We start from the raw sequence: 18,887 nt of genomic DNA, 5'->3' as shown, positions 1-18,887 counted from the left end.
TCTTTGGCAGAGTCCATGAATCCTTCCATCATTTTTATCCATTTATCATTAATATTTTCATCAACACTACCTCTTTCCCACTTTTCCGTAAATCTGTTTTCCAAATCTTGTGCCTTTCCTAATTCTTTGAGTCTTTCTATGTTCAGTCTTACTTTTGCTTTGCCTCTCCAGATTTTTTTCAACTTCACTTGTATTTCTCCCACTACTAGGTTGTGGTTTGAATTTATATCTGCTCCTGGATAAGCTTTGGCATTCTTCAAACAATTTCACCTTTTTTGTATCAGTATGTAGTCCAGCTGATATCTCTCCCTATTCAAATTTGATATCCATGTGTAGCATCTCCTTTTGTGATGTTCAAATAATGTGTTACCCACTGCTAATGAATTTTCTTTACAGAAACTAATTAGTCATTCACCTCTCTCATTTCTTATTCCTAATCCAAATTTCTCTACTGTATCTTCATCTCTTCCTTCACCCACCACTGCATTCCAGCCCCCTTTATGATAATGCAAGCATTTCTATTTTTTTTTACTTGATGAGTTCTTGTATTTTCTCATAATATTCTTCCACTTCCTCATCTCTATGCTGGCTGGTTGGCATATATACTTGTATTAACACCAAATCTTTTGAACCACCCTTCAGTTGTATCATAATCAGTTTTCCATCAATATATTGTACCATCATTACCTTATTATTCAGCTTTAGCCCTATCAATATTCCTACTCCATTTTCACCACTCTTGATTTCTCCTGAGTAAAGGCACTTATAATCTCCATTTTCCATCTCCCCATTCTTTCCCCATCTCATTTCACACAAACCAAGGGCATCTAATCTGTTCCTTTTCATCTCCTGTTTTGCATTCTCTAGCTTTCCTGCTTGCAGTAGTGTCCTCACATTCCATGTTCCAGTCCTTATCTTTCTTTCCTTCATTGTACCTTTCTTCCTTTCAAATATGTTTACTCTCAATGTGTTCCTGTCCCAGAGATCCAAATGAGGGGAAGTTTTAACTCTGGAATCTTTCACACGAAGAGACATACCATGTATTGCTTGGGAAAGTAATGTGGTAGTTTGCCGTTACTTTCCACATAGGCAGTAGGTTGCCCAGTCTAAAATCAGTTGCTCCTATGAGTCAGACACTGTCTGTAGCTGCCCCTCTGGGGTACATTCGCTACTTGCACTCTTTTTGTTCACAAAGAGAACAGGTGCCTCTACTGCTAGCTTTACCATTCCGAAAGACTCTTTCTCCACTGTCACTGCCATTGAGGTCTTCTACATATAACAGGAAATGACAGGAAAAGGACATGGTGAAGACAGGTCTGGGATAGGAAAGGGGGAGCGATAGAGCGTTGTGGGACGCACTTTGTTTGGCTCCTACCCTTTGGCCTGTCCAGCTTGGGTGACCCTTGTGGTAGCTAAGCTACCGCCGGCATAGCCCAGCAAGGACAGTGTTATGTTAAGATGGTGTCCTCTGAGGAGGAGGACCATATGGTTGACCATAAGATTCTACTAATAATAGGAATAAGAGAGGTAGCTAATAAATGGTTCTGCTCATACCTCGCAGATATGAGACTAAGAGAAGAGATAACACATAACTCAAATAAGTATAAGCTTTTAGTAAAATACTTATCAGAGCCTAAATAAATTTTTATAGGAGTTCCTCCGGCTAGCATTTTAGGACCAACACTGTTTCGTAATGTGCATCAATGACTTGCCCAGGAGCATTAGTCATGGGAAAAAAATTCTCTTAGTGATCACAGTCACTGATCAGCTGTCATTGAGAAAACAAGGAAACTCTTTACAGAGAAAGCAAATGAAACCATGATGGAAGTTTACAATTGGTCAATAAGCAATAATGTGGCATTGAACATAAAGAAAGGAAATGATATGAGTTACAGTTTGAAAAGGAAAACAACATTGTTAAATTACATGTAAGTGATACCTCTATAGATCATGTAACAAATGCAAAATTTCTTGGAATGAATATTGATTCTTAGTTGAAATGATGTGAACACACAAAGATACTTGCAAACAGAATGGTATAAGCATGTTATGCTCCTACACCCTAACCTCCAGGTGTCAGACACTCAGATCCATAACAAACATTGTATGTGGATAGAGTATCATCCAAAACCCCAATTTAGTACATACTACATGTTGTCGTCCAGACGAGTGGGTGTAAACTTTAATTAAAAGTGACACCAGAACTAATGAGCACAATTGTGAGTAAGTGTTACATATGGGTTCCATTGATAAGCTGGTAGAACATTCACAATCATTGTACCAAGGGTCTTAGGTTCAAACTCAATGATGACCTTTGACCTTTTCTTTCTCTTCTTCTTCTTTCTTTAATGTATTATGCATGAAAGCATTATGTGGGACTAATAATGCTTCTGCATGTGTGATGCAATTGTTTCTTTTTTTATTTGATTGTTTACATTTATTCTGTAAAACTACAAATGCACTAGCTGCTTCATCATGAGTGGTGTCTGTTCTGTCACACATGTCTGACAGAACACCACACCTATTAGTACAAGTGTATTCTGTAGGTTTACTGCTTTCAACTAATGAAGTGAAAACAGACTGCCAAAAGAACATTGCTACAAACTCCGAAAAGTACTTTTACATGTCAGGAAAATGTTCTCCCATATAACAGTTTCAGGCATAAACAGTTAAAAAAATTGTCGTCAGTGTGGTCTGAAAGTACGACTATTGGCAAAATGACCTCAAACTGTACCAACTCATCCACACAAGATCTACACAGAAAATATTCACAAATACGCTTTTCCTGTCTTCTGTCATTCTGGTGTTACTTTTAATTACTGTTTGCCCATGTTCTACTGGATAACAGCACATAGCATGAACTAACTCAGTGTTTTGGTTGATACTCTGTCAACATACAACGTTTGGTACTGATCTGAGTGTCTGACACCTGGAGGTTTGCATGTTAGAGTCTTGTCATCAGTGTGTAACCTCCAAGATCTTTTAGTTAGATACTATTCACCTCTACATTCAGTTCTTTGCTATCTCTTTTCTTGGGAACAAATGCACAGAACAATAACACAATTTTGAAACTACAAAAAAGGGTATTATGATTTCTAAATTGATATTGATAACTTACTCTTTACACCTTGTTGTTACTATTACTTTGCGATTTTTATGTGCTTATGTATGTGTAGGCATTGTAGCGCACATACTGATTTTCATTAAATAAAACATTATTTCACAAAGCTTTCACTGCAATTACACTTAAAATGTCCAGTGGAAGTTTATGGGCCCAGAACTAGGTGTGAAAGCAACTTTTTATGAATGTTAGAAAATAAGAAGTTGTAATGGGACATCCCCCTCTAGCATTACTTTTCCTTAACATTTGTTGTCAACAGCAGTGTTATTTTTTAAATTTTGGACAGGTCAATATTATCTCAGATGCGTTTCTGAAAATTTTCATATAATTTTATACAGAGTATGGTATATTTCAAGCTAAAATTTATGAAAAGGAATTACTTTATTTTCAATGTTACAATCAATAAGTACAACTAAAATTATTATTATATATTTTTTTAGAAACATTTGAAATTATGAATTATTTGGCACACTATTATTAATTATGCAATCTAATACTGTTTATTATGTTTACTTCTGGATCCATTTATAAAATAATAATCAAAATTAATAGTGATTCATTTGTCAAGAAAAATGGTAAAGCCTTTGGAATATGGTTATTATCACAGAGTGAAGTAGTAGTAAGCATGCCTCTGTTGTAATCGGACGTATTTTTGTATTTTGGGTGAACAATGTAACTTAGACTTTGTGAATGTGAAAACTCAAAATATTGTATAATATACTAAAATGTGACAATATAATAATACAACAACAAAAATTCTGCAGCAACAATATTCAAATTTATTTAGATCAACTGATCATTTGCATATGCTGACTGTCATTTATAATATATGTCCGGGCCTCATCTAGACTCCCAGCAGTTGAAAAGTTGATTAGATGAGAGAATGATTTGACATGGAATCTTACTATGAAGGTATATTTAGTCAATGGCAAACTGGGAGATGTTACAGGGACCTCTCCTTTGGATGTGATGAAACTAGGCAATTCTTGGAAGAAAAGAGACAGAAAAGCACATTCACAGATTGTACTCTTTGTGGACAAGACAAATTATTCCCATATAAAGGACAAAAATGGCAGCAGAAGCTAGGATGACACTGGGAAAAGTATCTGTAGACTCTGGGCTTACACATAAAGTGGGCTTGCTTAGATTATTAATCAGAAACAAATTAGATAAATGCAAATCAGTAGATAACTGTTGTGATTGAATCATAATGACTGTATTTAAGTTAAATGAAATGAAGTCGCAGTGAGTGAATAGGAACTTTGCTCCATGTTGGATCACCAGATCATTATCAACCTGTGATTACAGCATTTGTAAACAGTGGCACATGTGTCACCAGAGATTATACTAAAGTAAAGCTGCTGCAAGACATCAAAGCTGAAGATATAAATGGGAAGGTACAATGGGCATAATACAGGGTGTCCATAATTAAAGTTCTCAGAGTGACATCAAATTTGAGCAGCACGTTTTCACACTGTAAGCATCAGAATATCGACACCAACAGATGTACAGCCCATGGTGTTCCTCATCTTGCATCAGAGATACTGAACATGACTGTCTCCATGAAGCATCACACACTGCTGATAAAGCTCTTTTACAAGAATGGTGACTGCACCAGTAGCCCTTCAGAAGTTCCAAACATTCAAGGATATGAAAAAAGGCATTTGTCCAATGTCTGCTAGAGGTCTGGAGGAAATGAATCAAAATAAGAACAGCTTTTTTTGAAGTGCAGTTTGGCAGAGGGAGGAAAGCAGTTGATCCAATGTCTGTTGAAGATGTGGCCACAACATTGCAGGATGGATCAAACAGTGGTGTGCAAACATGCAGTACATGGGAAATTGCCTGTACATTGGATATGCCTGTGAGCATAGTGCATAAAATCCTATGAAACATCCTGCATCGCTATCCATACAAAATCACCTATGTTCGATTGCTGCTTGCTGCTGACCTGTCAGCAAGGCAAACATTTGGTCTGGAATTTCTTGTTTGCATGGAAGTGGATGATGAATGGCCATGGAAGATTCTGTGGATATATGGAGCCCATTTCCCTCTCCAAGGAAATGTGAATATGCAGAATTGTAGAAAATGGACAATGGAAAATCTGCATGCACATCAACCAGTACCACATCATTCTGCAAAGGTGACTATGTGCTGCGAGTTGACTATCAAAGGACCATATATTTTTTGAGGCAACTGTAAGTCTGTGGGTCCTGTTAACTGTACCATCACTGGTAAATGCTACAAACCCAACCGTATTGCTAAATTTTGTTATAGCAATGCTGAAACAGGAGGAAGCTGAACAAGAAATAACAATAAAGGAAATGTACCCAGAAAACAGTCAGAACACAAGAAAGCCTTTCTTGCAGCTGATTCTACACAGTCTCATGAAATGGAGAGATGGTATTTGGAATCTTCTGCCTTGATTTACATCACTAAGAATGAAGGAATGCTTCATAATACCAAGCTTAGTGATCAGTGTGGAGGTGATAGCATAGTACCAAAGACTTATGGCGTGTTTAGCTGATCTTCTATACTGGTGATGAAATACAGCAAGCAGTGTCTCATGTCACTCACATTCCAAACCCAGCTGTGAATTTGTAGTCAGTTAGTAAAACTGGATGGAAAGAGTATAAAGTGACACACAACAAACAAAGGTGGATTCATCTATGATGCAGAAAGTGAACTATTCTCCAAAACATCACCTGAGAATGGCATCTATTGTCTGAACACAAATTAACTGAAATAATGATACTACACAAGAGGTAGTGGATTTATAAGGCATTGCAGTCTAGGACATATGAATCACATAAGTAGGCTGAAACTGGTAAAGGTTTCAACAGTATTAAGTAATGTTATTGTGCTCAAAATTACTTACGAGTTGTGTATCATGGCAAAACAGTCACCTCTTCCATGCAAAACGAGCACAACACATATTCTAGAAACATTCTGGACTTAGCACATTCTGATTTGTGTAGACTAATGGAGACAGCATCTATTGGCATAAATTGCTATTTTCTCACACGTATTGATGATTTTTCCAGGTACAAGTTCATCTTTTTTTTTTTTTTTTTTTTTTTTTTTTTTTTTTTTTTTTTTTTTTTTTTTTTTTTGTCCCAGGAAAAGTGTCATACACATACTTAAAAACTTCAAAGCTCTGTTGGCAAAGTAGACAGGCAGAAGTGTCAAGAGGCGGTGGTCTCAAAATGTAAAAGAATATTCCAACAATGACCTAATCAGTAGTGGGGCTTCAGTTGCTTGAGACTGCAATTGAGAGTGAGAGTTGCATTTTCGTGTGTGTGTGTGTGTGTGTGTGTGTGTGTCTATTGGTCTATTGTTGATGAAGGCTTTAACGGCTGAATGATATAAAATTGTGAGAGTCCTTTTGTTGTGCCTATCTGTAACTCAGCATCTTAACTATATGGTAAGTAGCAACTTTCCTTTTCATAATAAACTCACTTAAAGTATGTTGGGATAATAAAGGAACCCTTTAGTTAGCCAATAATATAGTCACAAATTCCAGATCCAAGCATATAGATCCAAAATATCACTTTATAAGAAGGGACGTTGAGTCAGGTGTTATCAAACAATGGAAAGTCCAGATGTATTATCAATAATATTCTGAAAATGGTAGATACCTACTGTGGCTTAAGTGGCCAGAGATACTGGTCATGTATGCATGAGGTGTGCCTGCTTGTGTGAATGTGTATATGTTTACTTTGCTGAAGAAGGCTTTGGCTGAAAGCTCATGTGTAGTCTTTTCGGTATGCCTGTTTGCATCTCATCTTTACAGTGAGTAGCAATCTATCCTTTTAATAATAGTGTTGAGTCAGGCGTTATTAATATTTAACATCTGCCTTCTGAAGACATGTTAATTGAAGCTTTTATAAAACCATAAGTGATGCAAGTCATGAAAGTTGCATAAGAAACAGTGGCCTTGTAAAATAAGTGAAAGAGTAGCTGAACATTGGAACTTCATATTCTGTGTCAATGTCAATTTAAGGGGACATGTTAAGATATGTAAACTGACATCGACAGTTTACTCTTTACTTTTTGTCATTATTGTTACTGTGTGGTTGTTATGTGTGTGTGTGTGTGTGTGTGTGTGTGTGTGTGTGTGTGTGTGTGTGTGTGTGTGTGTGTGTTTGTTTAATAACAGCAGTGCACATTCTGCTTTCCATTAAATAGTGTGTTCTTTCACAAAGCTTCACTGTGATTATACTTAAAATATCTAGCAAAGAACCATAAGAATAACAACCAGAAACAACAGCCAAGCTCATTGTAAAGATCTGTTCACAACACTGGGGATCTGAACTGCACTATTTGAAAACATTTACCAATCAGTTGAACAAACAAAACTGAGATTGGTGATTACTACACAAACAGCTCTGCCCATGATCTCAGAACAAGATCTACAGTGAACTTACATTTACTATGAAAGAATAAACATAAAACTCAAAACCACATTTTCTACCAAGGAATAAAAATGTACAATAAATTACCAAACAAGATCAAACAAATTGCTAAAACAGCCTACTTAAAAAGGCAGTTAAAAATTAACCATTAAGTAATACATTCTACATATTGAATGCTTACTTAGACAACACAGAGTAGGGATTTGGCAAAAGTCTTACACAAATAAACAACAATAATAATAATAAAACATCTAACATTTCACATGATATTTTCACACTATATATTTCTTTCTTTTTTTTCCTTTTCTGGAAAAAATCGACTCCCAAATTTATGCAATGTACAATACTAACATCTTATTCTCTTCCTGAGCTTGACATCTCACTTATTATAGAGGAATGATGATTCAGTTTTCCATGCCAGCAACTGAGGATTTCCAGAGCACAAAATAGTCCTCACATCAATGTGTGTGTGTAGTGTTACGAAACGATGTATGTATAGTGAGTGGAACGAGAGATGAATGAACAGTATAGCATTATCCTTTTTCATTATTATATTCCGTTTAAACTAAGTTGTGACTTTGACAGTTCGGTATGGAGCAAGTGGATTGAAGCACAGCTGCCAGTATGTGCTGAATGCGTCAGCAGGCGACACTAACACTAGGCCTCCTCGTCGCGCAACCTGTAAGCCGTGCAAGCTCGCCAATCTGCAGTCTTTCTCAATCAATTTTAAAGAAACTACAAGGTAATAAACTCTGAGTCCTGCACATCTTATAGCTTTATTGGCCAGCTTCATGATGAATTACCTACCATTTTATTACTCGTCATAGTTATTGTGATATTTCTGTATTAGCTAAACTACTGGAAGAAATTCTTAAAGTTTGCAGTGAAAAACAGGGATCGCTGTGAATTTGTATTTGGTGTGTGTTAGGTCATATGTTACTGTGTATGAAATTTAGATAACATATTAAATTATTCTTTAAACCTCAAAGGATATAACTATATGTCTCCAGTGTCAGAAAAATGGAATGTATGCAAAGGGTACCATCACGAACGGACTCACCAGTGAAAATGCCAGAATGAAATATTCATCAATCGCTCATGTCTCATAAACGGTATGAGTTATCAAAACAAGATTTTGACAAATGATAGGAAGCAAAATGAAGAACATTTTGTTGTATGATTAATATGAGGAACTTCCGTACCTACCGTGATATTCAAGCAACTACAGATTTTTTTACATGAAATATTGTAATTTTTAAGGAGCATCAATAGCCATTAAAATGATAATTTCCATGGTTTTCAACAATAAGAGTGAAGATGCTGCACATTTATTTTTATACTGAGAATGGGTTTTCTCGTAACAATTGATTATTCTCACTCTCAGTTGCTAGTTTAATAATATGCTGTTTTAGGATTCTGCCACAATTTCAATTGCATTAGAATGTTAGTGAGTTGTATACCTGTAAAGTCTGCTGTGTTTAAGTAAACACAGCAACAAGAGAAGTAATGTATTACTCAGAACTCGACACAGTCCACCAATCCATGTCGCCTTGGATGAAACATTTGCAATGACTTCTTTTGTCAGCATTTCAACCTCACTCAGCATAAATTTTTTGTTATTTTTTGCCACATTACTTTTCATCTAGCCCTATATATATTTAAATGAGTAGCATACAGAGGAGGCCTGATTAAACTATGCTCTTTAGCCATTTCAACAACATGGGAAGCATGGAGTTTTTAGCTTGTACAATACTACAAATTCCATTAACTTCATCTTACACAACTACACTCCTGGAAATGGAAAAAAGAACACATTGACACCGGTGTGTCAGACCCACCATACTTGCTCCGGACACTGCGAGAGGACTGTACAAGCAATGATCACACGCACGGCACAGCGGACACACCAGGAACCGCGGTGTTGGCCGTCGAATGGCGCTAGCTGCGCAGCATTTGTGCACCGCCGCCGTCAGTGTCAGCCAGTTTGCCGTGGCATACGGAGCTCCATCGCAGTCTTTAACACTGGTAGCATGCCGCGACAGCGTGGACGTGAACCGTATGTGCAGTTGACGGACGTTGAGCGAGGGCGTATAGTGGGCATTCGGGAGGCCGGGTGGACGTACCGCCGAATTGCTCAACACGTGGGGCGTGAGGTCTCCACAGTACATCGATGTTGTCGCCAGTGGTCGGCGGAAGGTGCACGTGCCCGTTGACCTGGGACCAGACCGCAGCGACGCACGGATGCACGCCAAGACCGTAGGATCCTATGCAGTGCCGTAGGGGACCGCACCGCCACTTCCCAGCAAATTAGGGACACTGTTGCTCCTGGGGTATCGGCGAGGACCATTCGCAACCGTCTCCATGAAGCTGGGCTACGGTCCCGCACACCGTTAGGCCGTCTTCCGCTCACGCCCCAACATCGTGCAGCCCGCCTCCAGTGGTGTCACGACAGGCGTGAATGGAGGGACGAATGGAGACGTGTCGTCTTCAGCGATGAGAGTCGCTTCTGCCTTGGTGCCAATGATGGTCGTATGCGTGTTTGGCGCCGTGCAGGTGAGCACCACAATCAGGACTGCATACGACCGAGGCACACAGGGCCAACACCCGGCATCATGGTGTGGGGAGCGATCTCCTACACTGGCCGTACACCACTGGTGATCGTCGAGGGGACACTGAATAGTGCACGGTACATCCAAACCGTCATCGAACCCATCGTTCTACCATTCCTAGACCGGCAAGGGAACTTGCTGTTCCAACAGGACAATGCACGTCCGCATGTATCCCGTGCCACCCAATGTGCTCTAGAAGGTGTAAGTCAACTACCCTGTCCAGCAAGATCTCCGGATCTGTCCCCCATTGAGCATGTTTGGGACTGGATGAAGCGTCGTCTCACGCGGTCTGCACGTCCAGCACGAACGCTGGTCCAACTGAGGCGCCAGGTGGAAATGGCATGGCAAGCCGTTCCACAGGACTACATCCAGCATCTCTACGATCGTCTCCATGGGAGAATAGCAGCCTGCATTGCTGCGAGAGGTGGATATACACTGTACTAGTGCCGACATTGTGCATGCTCTGTTGCCTGTGTCTATGTCCCTGTGGTTCTGTCAGTGTGATCATGTGATGTATCTGACCCCAGGAATGTGTCAATAAAGTTTCCCCTTCCTGGGACAATGAATTCACGGTGTTCTTATTTCAATTTCCAGGAGTGTATATCAATCGAACATTTCTTTGTACTCAGATAAAAATAGCTGCTTTCCTTCACTGCCTTTTTGGAGCTTTATCCATCACATCCAACTGGTATCCACATTGTCCATTACTAGTGTCAAATTTGGAGGAATTTTTTGCGACAGAACTTTATCTTCACAGCTGGTGGACGTGTTTTTGGATGACCATTTTTATTGGGAGTCTCGTGTTCAGGCGTGCTCCACTGTTATTAATGCCACCCCAACACAAACCACTTGGGCGCAATACTTGACAACTGTAGAACACTTCAACACCAGAAAATATCACTTTGCATTGAGAGCTAGTAAACATCGATGCCTCTAACACATGACACCAGGTGGTACTGTTCATCCACTGTGTGGCAACAGGGGTGCTTTACTAGCTGAACCGCTAGTGGTGTGGTAGGAAAAGCCAATTTGCCATTGGTGTTACTAAGGCAACGGCATCACCAGCTAATTTTAAATGCACTATGGCAGGGGTAAAATACAGGGAGCGAAAGGCTATTTACAATTTGTACAGAAACCAGATGGCAGTTATAAGAGTCGAGGGGCATGAAAGGGAAGCAGTGGTTGGGAAGGGAGTGAGACAGGGTTGTACCCAATCCCCGATGTAATTCAATCTGTATATTGAGAAAGCAGTAAAGGAAACAAAAGAAAAATTTGGAGTGGGAATTAAAATCCATGGAGGAGAAATAAAAACTTTGAGGTTCATAGATGACATTGTAATTCTGTCAGAGACAGCAAAGGACTTGGAAGAGCAGTTGAACGGAATGGACAGTGTCTTGAAAGGAGGATATAAGATGAACATCAACAAAAGCAAAATGAGGATAATGGAATGTAGTTGAATTAAATTGGGTGCTGCTGTGGTAATTAGATTATGAAATGAGACATTTAAAGTAGTAAATGAGTTTTGCTAGTTGGGGAAAAAATAAGTGATGATGGTCAAAGTAGAGAGGATATAAAATGTAGACTGGTAATGGCAAGGAAAGTGTTTCTGAAGAAGAGAAATTTGTTAACATCAAGTATAGATTTAAGTGTCAGGAAGTCGTTTCTCAAAGTATTTGTATGGAGTGTAGCCATGTGTGGAAGTGAAACATGGACAATAAATAGTTTAGACAAGAAGAGAATAGAAGATTTTTAAATGTGGTCCTACAGAAGAATGTTGAAGATTAGATGGGTAGATCACATAACTAATGAGGAGGTATTGAATAGAATTGGAGAGAAGAGAAATTTATGGCAGAACTTGACTAGAAGAAGGGATCGGTTGGTAGGGCATATTCTGGGGCATCAAGGGATCACCAATTTAATATTGGAGGGCAGTGTGGAGGGTAAAAATCGTAGAGGGAGACAAAGAGATGAATACACTAAACAGATTCAGAAGGATGTAGGTTGCAGTAAGTACTGGGAGATGAAGAAACTTGCATAGGATAGAGTAGGATGGAGAGCTGCATAAAACCAGTCTCTGGACTAACGACCACAACAACAACAACATAAATACTGTAACTTATTTGCAAAACACTGATGTACACAGGGGTAAACCAAATGAGGTAACACTGTTTTAAACAGAGTGGCCTTGTATTCAGAAGGGTGGGGCCTCCAGTCTTCATCCAGCCATCCTGATTTTGGTTTCCTATGGTTTCTCTAAATTATTTCAAACACTATCTGGGATGGTCCACTACCTGTCCCATCCTTGTTAGACTAGACCTGTAGGTCTGTAAATGTCTACGTATGTGAACGCTTTATTTTTGTTCTTTTTAAATTGTAATACCAAGACATGCCCAGTACCCTTGTAAAGAGATCCACCAATGACTAGAATTACTACCACTACTACTACTACCACTATTACTACCACTATTACATCTACACTCTGCAACCACAATAAAGTGCATGGCATTTCCAGCTGTATCACGTATTAGGATTTCTTCCCATTCGATTCATGTATGGAACAGGGGATGAATGACAACTAAAATGCCTCTCTACACTCTGTAATTACTTTAATTTTCTATTCACACAAGGAGGAACCCATGCTTCAGGGAGCTTATACATATCTGTAAGCTGTGATGTGAAAGTGTATACTGTTCAACTCATCTGTCCCTCTGCGAATTTAATATATTTCTGAAAGTAGATTTCTTTTTTGGGTATATTTTGCGTCTTCTTAAGCTGGTAACTGGCCACCTTAAGAAATACAGTCACAAAAAAATTGCAACAGCGAAAAATAATTAATGTAGAGTAATGAAATTTTGGGAATTGTCATCCGATGATGTCCCATATATGCTTGACTGGAGACAGTTCTGGCGATCATGGAGGCTAGGGTGTGTCAACAGTCTGTAGAGCATGTCGGGTTATGACAGCAGTATGTGGACGAGCCTTATCCTGTTGGGAAACAACTCCTGGAATGCTGTTCATGAATGGCAACACAACAGGTCACATTGCCAGACTGGGATACAATTTTGCAGTCAGGGTATGTGGGATAACCATGAGAGTCTTCCTGCTGTCATATGATATCGCACCCCAGACCTTAACTCAAAGTGTAGGTCCAGTGTTTCTAGCATGCAGAAAGGCTGATCGTAGGTCCTCAACTGGCCTCCTTTCAACCAACACATGGCCATCACTGGCACAAAGACAGAACCAATTTTCATTAGAAAACACAACAAAACTCCACCTGCCATCCAATGAGCTCTCACTAGACACCACTGAAGTCACAAATGGTAGTGGTTTGGCATCAATGGAATGCACACTGCACAGCATCTGGTTCCAAACTGTCCTAGAAGTAACCAATTTGTAACTGTTTGTTGTGTCACAGTTGTGCTAACTGCTTCTCAAATTGTTGCTGCAGATACAGTATGATGTGGCAAAGCCACACATTGAACACAATGATCTTCCTTCTCAGTAGTGCCACATGGCCATCCAGAGTCCATTCTTCTTGTGACTGTATGTTCTCATGACCACCACTGCCAGCAGTCATGTGCAGTGGTTATATTCGTGCCAAGTCTTTCTGCAATATCACCAAAGGGACATACAGCTTGTCATAAGCCCTATTACACAGCCTCATTCATACTAAGTGAGGTGTTGATAATGGCATCTTAGTCATCTTAAAGGCTTTCTTGACAACCATTGATTCATCACCACCCATCTCAAAGGTAATGAACACTCACTACTGTTAGTGTGTGTATTTAAAGCAAACCTGATCCGCATTCTCACAGCGGCACTACTAGCACCACTCTTATGGGACTGGTGCAAAATCTGAATAGACATAATCTTTCACTTATAGCAACATTTATATCAACTTCTGATTATGTCTCACAACTCCTTCTTGGTGTTGCAATTTTTCTCTGTTGGCGTATGAATCACAAATGGGACATAAGGGTAGAAGAAATGGCTTAATGACAAGAAGATGAGGTGAAAGATGGTTGAGCACTAAATATTATAGTGCATACTTGGGGGAAATATAGTCAGTATAATTAATATGTTGGATCCTATAACAGTTTAAATGGCAGTGTCACTGACGCAATAACTAAAGAAGTCTCAGTGGCTCTCTTTCCAGTTTCACCAAAGGATGACATGATAACATACAGTGGGAAAAGACAATCTTTAAAGAATTTTGACCATTATGTTATCTAAGAAGATTTTTGTAGCATTTTGTAGTAACACTTGTCTATGTTGGTGACATTTATAACCAATTTTGTTATGAAATTTTTGTCACTTGTTTTGTATCATGTGAGGTTTTTGGCAGGACAATGTGGCTGGAAATGTTTCATGATGACTGATAGTAGTAAGTATTTTGTTGATCTTGTAAGCAATCTGGATGTTACCTCATTGTCACAATGAAATCAGTTGTCTGGGTAACATTAGATGATAACATTTTTTGGGAATTCTTCTACAATTCTGAGACTCACGTCAAGAATAGCCATCTATCAATGTACTAAGAGTAAACTATTACAAAGATTTGGAAAATACAATGTACCAAGAAACTGAGATTTTATGGAAGAAGATGCCAACTACAAAATCACACTATCAGCTGTGACTGAGACCGAAGTTGATAATGAAACATACCTGAAAATTTCTACGAATGATTTCTTCTTCATCAACAGAGTTCTGCCCGTCATTTAAAATATGACTTCTATAGCTGTATCCACCCCCACCATTCTGCAAAAATGGGTTTGTTGATCCACCTGAAACAGAGTCAGAAAACATCTTACACATGACAGTATATTGATTTTTGGATTACTATTACTGATCCACTATAACAAGATAGAACTACTTACTAAAACGTTAAACATGGTTACTGAAATATGTAAACATTTACAACTCTCACAACTTGTAATACCTTTCCTATCAATGGTTAAACACCAGTAAGTATTTCAATATACCTTACCAAAATTCTTCATATTCAAAATGTGAAATGTGTTATTACCTTCTGGAGGCCAAAACCAGGAATTCAGCTTGTGTTAATGCTATAGTAAATTTGGAGCAAAGTAAGAAAAAAATTGTATATTACCTTGTGTGTGGTATTTTGTGGGCTATGTTTTTGTAAGATTAAAGTCATATATGCTCTTAGACTTTACAATAAATACGAAGAAAATGTAATGCAGTTGTAGAACCAGGTGGTTGTAAGGAACTTCCTTAGGTTTGCACATTTATTTCATTCCTCATACTGAATATATAATCTACTTACACACACACACACACACACACACACACACACACACACACACACACACACACACACACTGAAGAGCCAAAGAAACTGGTACACCTGCCTAATATTGTGTAGGGCCCCCACTAGTACACAAAAGTGCTGTAACATGACTTGGCATGGAGTCAACTAATATCTGAAGTAGTGCTGGAGGGAACTGATAGCATGAATTCAGCAGGGCTGTGAATAAATCAGTAGGAGTACGAGGTGGTGGAGATCTCTTCTGAACACCATGTTGCAAAGAATCCCAGATATGCTCAGTAATGTTCGCGTCTGGGGAGTCTGGTGGCCAGCGGAAGTGTTTAAACTCAGAAGAATGTTCCTTGAGCCACTCTGTAGCAATTCTGGAAGTGTGGAGTGTTGCTTTGTGCTACTGGAATTGCCCAAGTCTGTCAGAATGCACAATGGACATGAATCGATACAGGTGATCAGACAGGATACTTACGGATGTGTCACCTGTCAGAGTCGTATCTACAGTAGATATATCAGGGTCCCATGTCACTCCAACTGCACATGCCCCACACCATTACAGAGCCTCCATCAGCTTGAACAGTCCCCTGCTGACATGCAGGGTCCATGGATTCAGGACGTTGTCTCCATACCTATACACATCCATCCACTTGATACAATTGGAAATGAGACTTATCTAACGAGGCAACATTTTTCCTGTCATCAACTGTCAAATGTCAGTGCTGACAGGCACAGGTGAGGAATAAAGCTTTGTATCATGCAGTAATGAAGGGAACACAAGTGAGCCTTCTGCTCCGAAAGCCCATATTGATGATGTTTTGTTGAATGCTTCCCACTGCAGCAATGTCAGAGATTTGATGATTTAATGGATTTCTGATATTCATGGTACACTCATGGAAAGGTTGTACTGGAAAATCCAACTGCTGTGTCCCATCACTCATGCACTGTCTATAACACCACGTTCAGACTCACTTAAATCTTGATAACCTGCCACTGTAGCAGCAGTATTGACCTAACAACTGCACCAGACACTTGCCTTTTATATTCACTGCTGACCACAGTGCCATATTCTGCCTGTTTGCATCTCTCTGTATGCCTATACCAGTTCTTTTGGTGCTTCAGTGCATGTACAGTATTATGTAGGAGTGAAACATAGGGTATTGGAAAACTGATATGAAGTACAAAAGATGCATAGGGTATTGGAAAACTGATATGAAGTAAACAAGATGCATTTGAAACATGGTGCTACAGAAGGGAACTGAAAAATTAAGTGAATAGGTAAAGCATAAGCATCCAACAAACAAACAGTAGGAAGCAGCCTACGGGAAACCTTGTTGTCTTATATAGGTGTTGCCGACTACAGGGGGACACACACATAAAAGACAGTTGTAATTGGAAAGCTTTCAGAGCCAGTGATTTCTTCTTCAGGCAGAAGGAAGTGGAGTGAAGGAAAAGGACTGGAGAGGACTGGAAAAGGGGGTAAATTTCGGGCAAGTCACACAGAACCGCGTGTCAAGGGAGACTTACTGTATGGGGCGAGAAGGAAAGGCTGATTGTTGGGGACTGCATTGGACAAGATTTCAAAGCCTGAGAGCTTAAAAAGGTGGGAAACAGGGTAATATGGAGACAGAAATTACTGCTAAAACATCATGCTTGAGATAATAAGGGTGGAAAGCTAAATGCACTGTACATAACAGAGGTGGGAGGGGGAGTGGGGTGGTGAAGACATGTTGTTGTTGTTGTTGTTGTTGTTGTTGCGGTATTCAGTCCTGAGACCTAGTTTGATGCAGCTCTCCATGCTACTCTATCCTGTGCAAGCTTCTTCATCTCTCAGTACTTACTGCAACCTACATCCTTCTGAATCTGCTTAGTGTATTCATCTCTTGGTCTCCCTCTACGATTTTTACCCTCCATGCTGCCCTCCAATGCTAAATTTGTTATCCCTTGATGCCTCAGAACATGTCCTACCAACCGGTCCCTTGTTCTTGTCAAGTTGTGACCCAATTCTATTCAATACGTCCTCATTAGTTATGTGATCTACTCATCCAATCTTCGGCATTCTTCTGTAGCACCACATTTCGAAAGCTTCTATTCTCTTCTTGTCCAAACTATTTATCATCCACGTTTCACTTCCATACATTGCTACACTCCACACAAATACTTTCAGAAACGACTTCCTGACACTTAAATCAGAACTCGATGTTAACAAATTTCTCTTCTTCAGGAACGCTTTCCTTGCCATTGCCAGTCTACATTTTTATCCTCTCTACTTCAACCATCATCAGTTATTTTGCTCCCCAAATAGAAACCTCCTTTACTACTGTGTCTCATTTCCTAATCTAATTCCCTCAGCATCACCCGACTTAATTCGACTACATTCCACTATCCTCGTTTTGCTTTTGATGATGTTCATCTTATATCCTCCTTTCAAGACACAGCTCTTCCAAGTCATTTGCTGTCTCTGACAGAATTACAATGTTATCGGCGAACCTCAAAGTTTTTATTTCTTCTCCATGGATTTTAATACCTACTCCAAATTTTTCTTTTGTTTCCTTTACTGCTTGCTCAATATACAGATTGAATAACATTGGGGAGAGGCTACAACCCTGTCTCACTCCCTTCCCAACCACTGCTTCCCTTTCATGCCCCTCGACTCTTATAACTGCCATCTGGTTACTGCGCAAATTGTAAATAGCCTTTCGCTCCCCGTATTTTACCCCTGCCACCTTTACAATTTGAAAGAGAGTATTCCAGTCAACATTGTCAAAAGCTTTCTCTAAGTCTACAAATGCTAGAAACGTAGGTTTGCCTTTCCTTAATCTTTCTTCTAAGATAAGTCAAACTGATAGTTCGGTAAGTTTCACATCTGTCAACACTTTCTTTCTTTGGGATTGGAATTATTACATTCTTCTTGAAGTCTGAGGGTATTTCGCCTGTCTCATACATCTTGCTCACCAGACGGTAGAGTTTTGTCAGGACTGGCTCTCCCATGGCTGTCAGTAGTTCTAATGGAATGTTGTCTACTCCCAGGGCCTTGTTTCGACTCAGGTCTTTCAGTGCTCTGTCAAACTCTTCACGCAGTGTCGTATCACCCATTTCATATTCATCTACATCCTCTTCCATTTCCATAATATTGTCCTCAAGTACATCGCCCTTGTATAAACCCTCTATATACTCCTTCCACCTTTCTGCTTTCCCTTCTTTGCTTAGAACTGGGTTTCCATCTGGCTCTTGATATTCATACAAGTAGCTCTCTTTTCTCCAAAGGTCTCTTTAATTTTCCTGTAGGCAGTATCTATTTTACCCCTAGTGAGATAAGCCTCTACATCCTTACATTTGTTCTCTAGCCATCCCTTCTTAGCCATTTTGCACTTCCTGTCGATCTCATTTTTGAGACGTTTGTATTCTTTTTTGCCTCCTTCAATTACTGCATTTTTATACTTTCTCCTTTCATCAATTAAATTCAA

The 18,887-nt window shown here is 39.4% G+C and overlaps 1 protein-coding gene across 1 annotated transcript in view; it reads right to left on the bottom strand.

Moving 5' to 3' along the window:
- The window catches only part of LOC126481947 (major facilitator superfamily domain-containing protein 6), a 350,452-nt gene that overhangs the window by 15,112 nt on the left and 316,453 nt on the right, over nucleotides 1-18,887 (bottom strand). The window contains exon 12 of the mRNA XM_050105905.1: nucleotides 14,808-14,926. Within this exon, the coding sequence (XP_049961862.1) occupies nucleotides 14,808-14,926 (119 nt within the window). The remainder of the gene's footprint in view (nucleotides 1-14,807; nucleotides 14,927-18,887) is intronic.

This window comes from Schistocerca serialis, chromosome 5 (assembly GCF_023864345.2).
Source record: "Schistocerca serialis cubense isolate TAMUIC-IGC-003099 chromosome 5, iqSchSeri2.2, whole genome shotgun sequence".
Taxonomy (NCBI): Eukaryota; Metazoa; Arthropoda; class Insecta; order Orthoptera; family Acrididae; genus Schistocerca; species Schistocerca serialis.
The sequence above is the reverse complement of the archived record's forward strand: the minus strand, read 5'-3'. Positions and strand labels throughout refer to the sequence as shown.